This window comes from Crocodylus siamensis, chromosome 5, assembly GCF_052110815.1.
Source record: "Crocodylus siamensis isolate JL-2025a chromosome 5, ASM5211081v1, whole genome shotgun sequence".
Lineage (NCBI taxonomy): Eukaryota > Metazoa > Chordata > Crocodylia > Crocodylidae > Crocodylus > Crocodylus siamensis.
This window is the reverse complement of record NC_143399.1, coordinates 63,204,484-63,216,699: the sequence shown is the minus strand read 5'-3', so window position 1 is coordinate 63,216,699 and position 12,216 is coordinate 63,204,484. Positions and strand designations below refer to the sequence as shown.

General features: G+C 37.5%; 1 protein-coding gene and 1 long non-coding RNA gene across 6 annotated transcripts in view; one reads left to right on the top strand and one right to left on the bottom strand.

Annotated features, from left to right (window-relative positions):
• KCNT2 (potassium sodium-activated channel subfamily T member 2) overlaps positions 1 to 12,216 on the top strand; it is a 353,399-nt gene that overhangs the window by 254,927 nt on the left and 86,256 nt on the right. For 4 of the 5 annotated variants that reach the window (XM_090048564.1, XM_090048566.1, XM_090048565.1 and 1 more), the window contains 5 exons: positions 2,005 to 2,154; positions 3,796 to 4,025; positions 6,835 to 7,051; positions 8,000 to 8,105; positions 8,404 to 8,576. In XM_090048564.1, the coding sequence (XP_089904690.1) occupies positions 2,005 to 2,154; positions 3,796 to 4,025; positions 6,835 to 7,051; positions 8,000 to 8,105; positions 8,404 to 8,576 (876 nt within the window). The remainder of the gene's footprint in view (positions 1 to 2,004; positions 2,155 to 3,795; positions 4,026 to 6,834; positions 7,052 to 7,999; positions 8,106 to 8,403; positions 8,577 to 12,216) is intronic. The other variant, XM_090048569.1, reaches the window with a different exon arrangement.
• Positions 1 to 12,216, bottom strand: part of LOC149864166 (uncharacterized) — a 189,696-nt gene that overhangs the window by 148,610 nt on the left and 28,870 nt on the right. The gene's annotated exons all lie outside the window — the stretch shown is intronic.

Below are 12,216 nucleotides of genomic sequence, written 5' to 3'. Positions count from 1 at the left end.
CTAAGATGACATTAGGCAACACAGGATGCATTTAATTAGTGCGTTGGCTTGAGTGAGTTACTGGGTCAGTTAGTGTCCAGTAGCCTCAATAAGGATGCCTCCTTACATTCATTAAAATAAATATGTCACTTCTTCTTCCAAAACACTAGGTTTGGCATCAAGCCAAGGAATGAGAAAGCTTTAGAAAGAACATTGTACATGAAAAGAGATAGCAAAATGTTAAGATGGTTTTGTAAAGAGCAGAAGACTCTAAAATCTAATAGGCTAATAAGCAAAGAAGAAGACGACCAATTATAAATTCATGGAAGCAGAAACATCTCTTGATTGGAACACCAGGTTTTAAATCTAAGCTAAAGAGCTTTTGTCCCATTTATAACCAGATCACAACAAGTGTCAGCACCACTGTCACCTTCATACATTTTCTTTAGTTTTTATTTAGTGAATTTCAGTGTTCACAAACTTTATCATTTTTAGGAGATGATTCAAAATGCAAATTTTGATTATAAAAAGCTGCATAAAAATAAACCATTCATTTAAGTGTACAGAAGAACTGAAAATTGGAGAATGTAAGAATATTTATTGGGAAATGGAAGGTGTCTAGACTAGTACCACCCAAAAGTTCCTATCAGTCTAAACACCGATCTTTGTTTTACATGAAAAGACACCTTGCATATTTACCATGTTTATGTCCTAATTGCAGCTGCTTCCCTGATCCTTCAGACTACACAAAGCCCACGTTGGTCCATTTTTCCTGAGCATCATTTCAAATTTGAAACCAAAAACCGTAATTCTTAAATTGACAAATGTATTGCAAAGACTCCATGGGGGTATAAAAATATTTCACTCTTCCACTAGGGACAGCATTTATTGGACAAGAAATTAGCTTGTTCTGATTTCAAGAATTAGATGACCAAAACATATAATTAAAGATTTTTTTTCACATTACTACACTTCATCTTAGCCCACAAGAAACAGAAAAGCAACTGACTACAGTAAAAGACAAGCATGACAACTTTTTCCAAAACTAAATTTGCATACAGTGGGCATGTCTACATGTGCCTATTAATCCATTTGAATAGACTCTAGAGTTTATCATTTCAGAGTTTATTCAAGCTGGGTGTGCATCTGCATGTGTGCTCAGGATTGTAATACATGGAGCTGGGGCAGAGGAGCCTTGGCAAACAGGGGAACCAAGGGGTCAGCCTGCCAGGACCAGGACTACTCCTCCTGGCTCAGGGTGTTGTAGAGAGGCTGACTGGAGCACGAGGGTGCTTCAGCGCAGGACTAGCTGGCAGGCAGCCACCACGCTGAAGCACCTTCATGCCCCAGCCAGCCCTTCCAGTGTCTATACATGTGCTGCTGCAGAGTTTTTTACTCCACATCATGAAGTACTTGTGCAAGTACTATCCTGCTGCAGACTAAATGAGTATATTGCATCCTAATAGTGGAACACATATAGATGAGAAATATTTACTGCACAACTAATTAGCCAACTGCACAGAAAATATTTCGTGTAGACATGCTCATTGATTTGCCAAAATTAAGTAGCGTATGGTATAAGGTCTTGTTGCTTTATTTTGAACATTTTTTGCTACCAGTAATCAGAGTCAAGTCTTTGTGGAGAATCTGACTAAGCTGTCTATATTAATAGATCTAGTGTGCTGCCAATTTCACCATCTCTGTCATTTATAAATTGCAATGAATGTGCTTATTATGGTTGAATTACTTAAAATTCACACCATGTTTCTTTCTCTTGATATTGAAGTTCACAATCTTAATAGGCCTACTCCTTAGAGTAGAAAATGTTCCTTAATTCACATTAGATGATAAATTAATCTCTGCATTTCATTGTTACTAAACTTTGATCTCTAATATTTCTTGCAGCTTAGCCCACGGGACCTTTCTAGTAGAATTTTGCAGTTCCATTGCCAAGGGATGGCTCTATGATTAATGAATTTTTTACATCAAGTTTAAAATTATTCTCTTTATCTGTGCATGTTTCAGGGAGGGCCAGCAATCTCCAGAACAGTGGCAGAAAATGTATGGCAGATGCTCTGGTAATGAAGTGTATCATATTAACCTGGAGGAGAGTACATTTTTTGCTGAGTATGAGGGGAAAAGCTTCACATATGCTTCTTTCCATGCACATAAAAAGTATGTTCCATTCCTTATTGCAGAATTAAACATTCAAACAAATTGTTTATGTTGTGCTATGAAAGTATTGTACTAGAAGGCCCCATATTGTGTATGTTTTGCTCTAGTTTTAAATGTCCGTTTACCTTTATAACCTTCACAGTTCTTTTGTAGTTATGTAAGCCATGCTAATCAGAAGAAAACTCCTCTTAGTTGTGAACGTGTCAAGCCAGCCTTACTAATGCAATGAAGATGGGTCCTGTCGCAGGCAATGTGAAGAATGGGTCTAGAAATTAGAAGGATGCATACATCTAAAGAAAATTAATAGTTAAAATATAGGCCATTAAGTTGTACCCTCTTCTTTACCCAATCCACCCTACAAAGCGTTTTTGTTTGGTTGTTTGTTTTCATTTTGGGTCACTTTTGAATTTGAGCTTCCTTCACAACATGCCTGTTCTATTCAAGGTTAACTTCAAATGCAATTGGTATATATCTTCTGAGGACTACCCTAATAATAACAGAACATTTCTGGAAAGAACCTTAAGAATACTTTTGATACTTTCTTTCTTGATGTTATAGGTCTTGTACAGGTTAAAAGATATGTCTATAGGCAGTGCCATGCAGGAAGAGCCCAAGCTTATTTTGCAAGCTTGATCGGCTTGTTCAAGCAAGTTTAAAAATTGGAAACAGTATAACCATAGTAACCCAATGCTGCTTGGGGCTAATAGGCTCTCCTGGGAAATACGGTTTACTGGCCTGGATAAAACTCTGTGTTAGTGCATCTGTAATGCATTTGATTCCATAGCTAGCATGAGCAGCCGTATCTTTTAATAATCTCTACATGGTGCTACATTGTGCAGTGTAGACATACCATCATTATCAAATACATTGTTACTGAAACATGCACTAGGCCTAATCCAACTTCATCTGTTAACAATCTCACAATCTCAACTAATTTCCAGATTTCTTTAAACTACACTTCAAATTGTGCCCTGATTGCTTTGCAATACTCACTTAGTTTGTATGTTATATGTTTGTATCTGCTAAAAAGATGGTTTGAAATAAAATTAATGATAAAACTAGTAATCTGTGATGAAGGTACACATGAAAAAATATCTCAAAATCATTTTAATGGACTGAAAACTGAGTTGTCTTTCAAAATTTTGAAATGAAAAAGGTGCTATCTTTTTAATTCTTTATCTTCTACTGATCAAACAGCTTTTTAAGAATGAGTAATTAAAACATATGGTGAAATAGTTTCATTTGAAAGGTGCATAATGGAGCAATTTAGTGGGAAGAATACTTTCTCATAACAGAGTTTAATTCTTCTTTTAATGTACTTTCAGAAGGGAATATGTTTCTCATATGAGAAATTAACTGAAACAACATTAGGAGACTACAGTTAGCTATCAAAAACTTTTAAAAATAACTTGGGACTCAGAGTCCTTAAAAACAGTGCTTGATTACAAATCGCTTATTCTGGAGATAATTTTATTAAATATAGTATTTTTCCAAATACATTTATTATCCGAGAAAATGAATGTGTGGGCAGCCTACAACAAGTAATCTGGACTAAATCAGATGTTTATTATTGACATATCCATTTTCTTGTATTCTGTTGTGTCACATTTAATGAACTGTGTCTTTTCCTCTTTTAATTAGGTTTGGAGTCTGTTTGATTGGTGTTAGGAGAGAAGATAACAAAAATATTTTGCTGAATCCAGGTCCTCGATACACAATGAGCTCTACAGATATATGTTTTTATATAAATATCACCAAAGAAGAAAATTCTGCTTTTAAGAAGCAGGAAGAAAATAGAAAAAACAATGAATCAAAGGCATGCTATCATGGACCTTCTAGGTTACCAGTACACAGTATAATTGCCAGTATGGGTAAGTCAAAGTATATCTCATAAAATACTCTTACACTATAAATAGTGCATTTTTGATCTTTCAATGATTTTTCCTAACACACTAATGCCCTTTCTTAGTGAAAACATTTTCCTTGATTTGTTTTAAATATATTTACTTTATTTGTTAAAAAGTTATATTTGTTAGATTCCCTCTTTTTTGATAAAATCAGCATGGGTGGTCTTTAAGGGGAAGCAGATAACCCTATTGAAGAAACCCAGCTGTAAGCATTTAAGCAATGAAGGAGTAGCCCACTAGTTTAAAACCCCACAAGGGAAACCAGAAGGATGCAAACTGAGTGAAGCAGCAGTTTGCAGACAGGAAGCTAACTGGACCCCAAATAAGTTTGCTGCCAGAAAGGGGTCATACTATTGTCCTGGGGGCAAAGGACTACCACTAAGAGAAAGGCCAAAGGTTTGTGTTTGCTGGTTTATTTGTTTGTTTGATGTAAGGATTGTGCTTTTGTATTTTAAAGACTAGCTGAGTTGCTCTGTAGGGAGCAAAGCCAGCTGGCAAAGCAGAAAACTCACTAATTCACTTAAGTAGCATAAATGATATTGCCTTGTGTAATACATCAGGAAAATATGATAGATAGAATTATGCAACTGACAAAATGTGAGGTAAATAATACTACTCAGTCCTCTATAATTAGTCACTTTCTGGAGAAGTCCACAAATCTAGTTTAGACTAGATTGCAGGTGGAGCAGCCAGGTATAATATTAACTTGACCAAAAGAAGAGATTTCCAAATTTGGAGGAATATCCAAGTGAAAGAACAAGCACAGGAGTTCCCATATCACCAGCATCCTGTAAGCTGACATAAGAGTAGGCCCAACAGAAATAAATATTCTTGTGATGACCCTTTGATAGCTAAAAGCCATCAAATAAAAGCTAATGCCTGAAATCACGTTGGACTCAGAGAAGAAGCATAAAACAAGCGTTGCCATCACTAATACCCATCTCATTTAGCTGGTTTAGTCAGGCATGATCTTGCCTTGAGCAGGGGACTGGACTAGATGACCTTGTAAGGTCACTTCCAGCCCAGCTTTATCATGATCCTATGATCTACCAGGTGTCACAGATCCCAGAATTGATGCCTATGTGTGCGTGTCCAGATTATTTATTCATAAAGACACTGCAATCTCTTGATGTCTCTAAAATACCATGCTCTAAAATTAGACCTTGATTCATTATGTATTAAAGCAATATTTTTGATCTAGCTAAAAGTACTGACAAACTAAAAACATTCCCTATAATGATTTCCTATATCTATGAATAAGCACAAGCTAATTGACCAGAAACTGTCCTAATTTTTAACATCACTAATTCTAATCAGGAATTTCTTTTTGAATCTCTCTAGAAAGTTGTATAAATTAGAAGATAAAAGATCCCATGTCTGAGTCATCCAACATTTCCTTTATTTGGAAATGTCAAGCATGTGAGGAAAATATATTTTGTTTTCTCAAGCAGAACATAGTACAAGCAGAAAAAATTAAACCAGGATGTCAAATTCTTATCTCATTTAAAACATCAGGGGTATGTCTACATTAAAAGCTCTGTCACCTTAGGGATAAACTATGGCAAAGTAGCTCATCACTATGGTGATGTAGCATCAGCAGGCACTAGCTGTGATGCCACTGCTACTGTGCAGTAGCAATGAGCTCTTTGCTACTGCACAATAGGGTTGGAAGCAACTAGTGTGTCACCAGTACTGCTCAGTACTGGTGGGTACTGTGCAGTTATTTAGTATTTGCTTTAACACAACAAGTGCTGTCTTCCTTTGCCTTTCCAGCTATGGCACACTGTACCAGTCACCCACATAGAAGTGTCTTGCAGGAGAAGCTGGGCATCTGTTCTGTCCCTTCTTCCCAGACTGTTTCAGAGCAGCAAGTTCCAGACCCTTTGTTGTATTATTAATAGTATCATCATCACTTTAGCAAGTACTAAATGACTGAAAATGGGGTGCATGTGTAAATGTGCCCCATAGGTATGATACTTTTATCTGGAGAAATGCCTCAGGTATTCAGTCAGAATTACTTAGCCAGCATTTATAAATATATAAGTTGTTTTCATAAATTCCATATCATCTGTAGTTTATTGATGTATATCAGCAAATCCAACTGTATACATCATAGTTTTTAAGGTTGTTTTCATTCACACTATTTAATTTTAAACTGACAATGTTTTTTTTTTTCCACACAGAGTATAATTAAAATGTGGAACTCATTGCCATAAGATGTTGTAGAAATTGATAGCCAGATTTACTGCTGTTTAGTTCTGCTGCTGGCTCCCCCTGGGTCCTACTACCTCTGGCTCCTGTCATCTTTCATAGGCAGCCAGGGGCAGATAAATATTAATATTCTACATTTTTACGGGCCCTGTGAGCCGGATAAAATGGCCTGGTGGATCTTATTTTGTCCACCCCTGTCCTAGAGCAAGCTCCCTCTGCTCCCTTTCCCCCCTCCAATTCTGAAAACAGGAACAGGCTGGGAGAGAGGAGGGGCCATTGCTAGAGGAAAGCAGATCCAGGCAGCTAGATTCCCCTTCCCCCTGGAACCAACAGCGAACTTCTGTTTGTTCCAGGGGATCGTTGTAACTCAGAACGCTTCCTGCAAAGTGTTCTCAGTTACAGTGGGGAGCTGCACTTCTTTATGTGCCCATGAAACAGGATAATAGACAGGATGCACCTATGGTCTGACTCAATAAATGGCAGTTCTTATGCTCTTATATTCCCATTTTAATTGTAAAATTGGATAATATCTCTAATATATCTATTTTTTTACACTTTTAAGGAACTGTGGCTATAGATCTACAGGATACAGGCTGTAGATCTTCCAGTGGGCCTACACTAGCTCTTCCCTCAGAAGGAAGTAAAGGGGGAAGAAGACCTAGCATAGCACCTGTCTTAGAGGTTGCAGACTCCTCTTCCCTTCAAACATGTGACCTTTTAAGTGACCAGTCAGAAGATGAAATTACTCCATCAGATGATGAAACTTCTGCAGGCTCAGAGTATGTAAAAATAATGTCAACTATACAATACTACATTTAGAGACTAATATTATAAATATCCAGCACATATTTCAACTTCCATTGTAATCAACAGGCACCAGATTGCAGGTCTAATTCATACCATTTGGTTTAATAAGAAACAAAGTGAAACTGATTTCTGGGTGATTATAGCAGATAAGACACCTGAGGACCACTGGTGAACTGATTTTCTCTTTAGAAGTGAAATAATGTATTAGCTGAAGCTTTTAAAATTATCTACCTATCTAGTTACTGGATATCACTGATGTTCAGTAACAAAGATCTACTTGTGTCTTGAACTTTAAAGCTATTTCACATATACATAAACCTGTGAACCTGGCACTGCTACTCTATAATGCATAATCATGGGAGTAGTTTTGGCAAGACTCAGCTGATGGTAACCAAAAATGAAAATTTCTGTCCTGAGAATGAAAATAAATTTAAAAAGAGGAAGGTCCATCCTGTGACAAAAACCATTAACCTTTACAGGCGTAATTGTGAGGCATAGCTGAAGATTCTCTGGCATTGTTCACAACCTGCTAAGCTAATTTTTCTGCTGTAGTTCATGGTGTTAACACATGTCTACTATATTAGCCATTTTAGCTATATTAGCCCATATCATTTCCTATATTACTCTGCTGTGGCATCGTTATAGCTTTTTCGATCCCAATTACTTTCAAAAATAACATTTATTTATTTTTATAATAGTTGGTTACATGGCAAGGATATTTACATGATCTTCTTTGTATCTATTATTTAAATTAAATACCTATTAAATATTGGCCATGTTAATATTTGAGTTAATTGGTAGGGCAACAAACTATAAAATTGTATTTAAAATTTACATATATGATAACATAGCAGTTTAATCTACTATTATCAAATAGGTAACAATAAAAAGAAACTGTTCTATACTCTGTACTCACCTAGGTATGCAAAAGGCTATCCCCCTTACTCTCCTTATATTGGAAGTTCTCCCACATTTTGCCATCTGCTGCATGAAAAAGTGCCATTTTGTTGCCTCCGACTAGATAAGGTAAACATTTTTGATACTGGGTAGAACTATGCATTAAGTCTTGTTTGTTATGGGTTGAATATAGTTTTGTCGTTGTCTACACTTAAAGATAATCTTTGTTCAGCATCTGTGTAACCTCACCCACTGCTGATTTAGATTGTCACCAAGATATTTTTTGTCATGTATATTAAGCTGATGATCTTTACCTTTTACTAATTGATACATTTTATCTTAAAATGTTAAAAGTCATCTGTAAGGTCATGGTATGGTTTCTTATTATCAACTGCCACTGAATTCATATTTTCTCTTATGATTTTAGGGGTGTCAACATAACTACTATGAAGATGCCAAAGCCTATGGATTCAAAAATAAATTGATTATTGTTGCAGCAGAAACAGCTGGAAATGGCTTATACAATTTTATTGTTCCACTCAGAGCCTATTATAGACCAAAGAAGGAACTTAATCCTATAGTGTTACTACTCGATAACCCGTAAGTGGATTTTTAAGAAAAGGTATTACTCTATAAATAAGTGCTTGATTCACATTGTGTGCATTACACTCACATTTCACATGAACCATTTTAATCAAAAACATTATGGTACATAGATCTAAATGAAAGGTTGATGACAAAGATGGTATCAGTTGTGTGAGGGGCTTGAGTTAGTTTTCAGTGAAGTCAATGGGATTCTTTGACTCATACCGGCTTCAGCATGGTAATATAAAATGTAAAGCAAAATATCTACAAATCTAGTGCTGTTTAACTCTTTTGGTTGCAAAATTAAACTTATAAAGCATTAAAAATAGCAAGTCTTAAATGAACTATTTAAGTTATAGCATGTATTAACACATTAGAAAGTCATTTGCATTCAAAAGTTTTTCTAACTTTATACTAGTCATGGAGTTGGTCCAGCAAAAGATGTCACCTACAAACATCATAGACATTCATATAATTTCTGGACCACTGCGATTACGATAACACTCCAGCACTACTTAACACATGAAAAGAAGACTGACTTCTCTATTACAGGCTATATCTATTTTTGTTCCCAATAATTCACACTGCTGACCTGAATTAGGGATTAGTTGTTTTTTTTTTTTTTAATATAAAATGTATGTTTGCTATTTAATTCAGAGATAATCATATATAGGTAGTTTTCATGTGACTATCAGTAGACAGGCATGTTTTCTCAAAGGCATTTTCAGTTTATTATTATGATTATCTCTGAATTAAATAGCAGACTTGTAGGACTCACTGGGCATGTCTACACATGCTATTCATATGCTCTAAGTTTACTGCACAGCAGAATACTGCACAGTATAGTTTCTCTGGGAGCACATCTATACGTGTGTCTGACAGGAGCAGTTCAGTGCAGGGTTACTCTGGCCCTGCTCTGCCCCTGTATAGCAGCCAGGGAGAGCTACAGGCTCCTTTAGGTGCCACCCCAGACTGGGCTCTGGGAGACAAGGGGAGCTGTCCTTCCTCCAGGGTTGCTGCCTCCCAAGCCCACCCTGGGTAGTTGCCTCCTGTCTTGCCTCCACTCCGAGATTGTAACCTGCTGCCCAGTGTGAATTCTTGGACTGAGATTGGAGCAGGGCTGGGCAGCAGGCAGCTGCCTAGAGCAGGAAATGGTGTTCCAGCCCCAGCTTGATATCTCCAAGTGGGGGCTGGGAAGCAGGCAGTTACCTGGGGAAGGGGACTGGGCTGACTAGAAGCAGTTTGCTCCCGGTTAGCTTTCTACACATGCATTACTGTGCAGTATCTACTGGGCATGTCTATACAAGATGCTAACTGCTCAGTAGCCTAATAACACTGAACAGTAGCATGCTGGGCAAAAACTGTGCTAATATGGTGCTGTACAGTGGTATTAGGCTGCACAGTTAATGTCACTAAAAAACTGCACCAGCACTACTACTCAATTGCACAAGTTACTACACATTAATTTTAGTACTTGGCTATCCAAATACTAAACTTAATATGCAGTAACTATGGCACATTAATGAAAGTGTAGACGCACCCACTATGTGGTAAATCTACTACCAGGTAGTAGCCAACTGGACAGTAAACTAATTTATTGCATAGTAAATGCTTTGCATGTTTAGATGGTGATGCTTTATTGTGCAGTAGTTTAGTAGTAAAGTGTCTCATTTAGATGTGCCCACTTGTACCATTTAATCATATCACCTTAGGAGCAGCTCTGCAACAAATAACACTTTTGGAAACTGCTATAACATAGTCTCACTGACACTCTGTAGTGCACACAAGGGAACAATTCCTCTGTTATCCTTCAGCAAAGATTGATTTGTTCTCAAGTATTATAAGAGGGGAAAAATTTCTTGCAGTAGCCACAACCTATATCCACACATTACCAAAGAAAAGCCTGGCAAAATCTGACCTTTTTGGCAGACAGAATAGCTAACGGTGTTTCATGCCATGCAGCCTAAATCATATTAAATCAAAATTATTCTCATAATCTCTTTGTGCTTTATGTGTTTACATCCTTCAGTTTTTAAGTTTATCAATGAAACCAAGAAATAACATTCATTTCTTTTTCAAAATAGTACTTGGTTACTTATAACATTCCAACCATTGTTTGGCAAAATAGGATGAAATAAGGGTCAAAAGCTAGTATTCTACTTCTTCGCAGTGTTTAGCAATTTACTCACCAACAACGTGATGTCTGTCACAGAGCTGTTATTTCATAATCCCTTCTTACTTTTCTGGAAAGTAGTGAATGAGTGCTACTGAAGATGATATTTGTTTCAACTGTGTAAGAAAAATCCTTGCCTCTCTCTCAATTCTTGGACCATTACAGCTACAACATCACTATAATGCTACCATAATATTTGTTTCTATTGTGACTCCTATTAATGACTCATTTTATTATTCTGCTAAGGCTGTTAATATCATATATCTGGAAATTATTTTTTTCAGTGAAAAAAAGTTATGGAGTAGTTCAGCATGCTATCGATCAATGCAGTAGTGCAGCCTAAAAAGTTTGGTAGAAGACATAGCATTTCTGGAAAACAGGAAAAAGGAAGGAACTGTAAAGCAGATATCTATTCCATAAAATGAAAAAATCTATGATGTTATTTCTGAACCATAAACTGTACTGAATATAATAAATGATAGATAAGAAGACATATATTTCTGGTGGAGAAAGATCAGTCTGGATGTTGACATCCAATTGTTACTTGACAGAAAAAAAAAATATTTATTTTCGGTCTTATAAGGTTCCCCATCTAAGCCCCAAAGCCCATCTGGTTTTCAACAGCACTTATCTGGAGTGATTCTTCATGCTCCTCCTGGCCCTAACAGAAATCTAACACAAGTTATGGCTTCCTTTTCCTTTCCAGCTAAGACACCCTGTACCAGTCACCCACCTAGAGGTGTCTTTGAGGTGTAGCTGGGCATTCTGTTTTGTCCCTTCTTCCCAGACTGTTTCAGAGCAGCAATGTCCAGACCATTTTCCACTTATTGTATTAGAAGTAGTATCATCATAATGCCTAGGATCTTGTGTTATAGCCTAAGACTTCATTGTCACTCTACAGGCACAAAGTAAAAACAGCCCTAAGGAGATTACTTTCTAAGTATAAACCAAAACAGATAGATAGGAGATTACAAAAGTTAGGGACAGACATTAAAAAGCCAGAGCCTGAATTGATTCAATCTTTGCAGGTTACTCTAACCTGTGTAGATTGAACCAATTTGCAACTAACCATAATTCCCTCTGGACTGAGAGAGTGCAGGCAGATGCCTGCAGCTGCTCAGGCCAGGAGATGAGGGGGACTAGAGCATGCCCTCGGCTTCAGGAAAGCTGTGCTGGGGGGGAGAAGGGCCAGCCCCATCAGTAGCCTGGAGGGAGCTTGCCAGGGAGGGGGTTGAATTCACCCTCCCTGTCCCATAGATACAAGCCAGGGTCTGCCGGGCTCTCCCCCATCACTGCCACAGCGGCAGGGATGCAGTCAGATGCCAGCCAGCATGAAAACCTTATGTGGGTGTCAGGGAGGGGGGTTATTTCACCCTCCACCCTGTCAGCCCCTGGGGGACTGAAGAGGGATCTGCCTTCCTTGACCACCACTGCGTAAGGGGCCCCACCCTGCTGCTGGAGCAATGAGGGGGCAGGGATCTT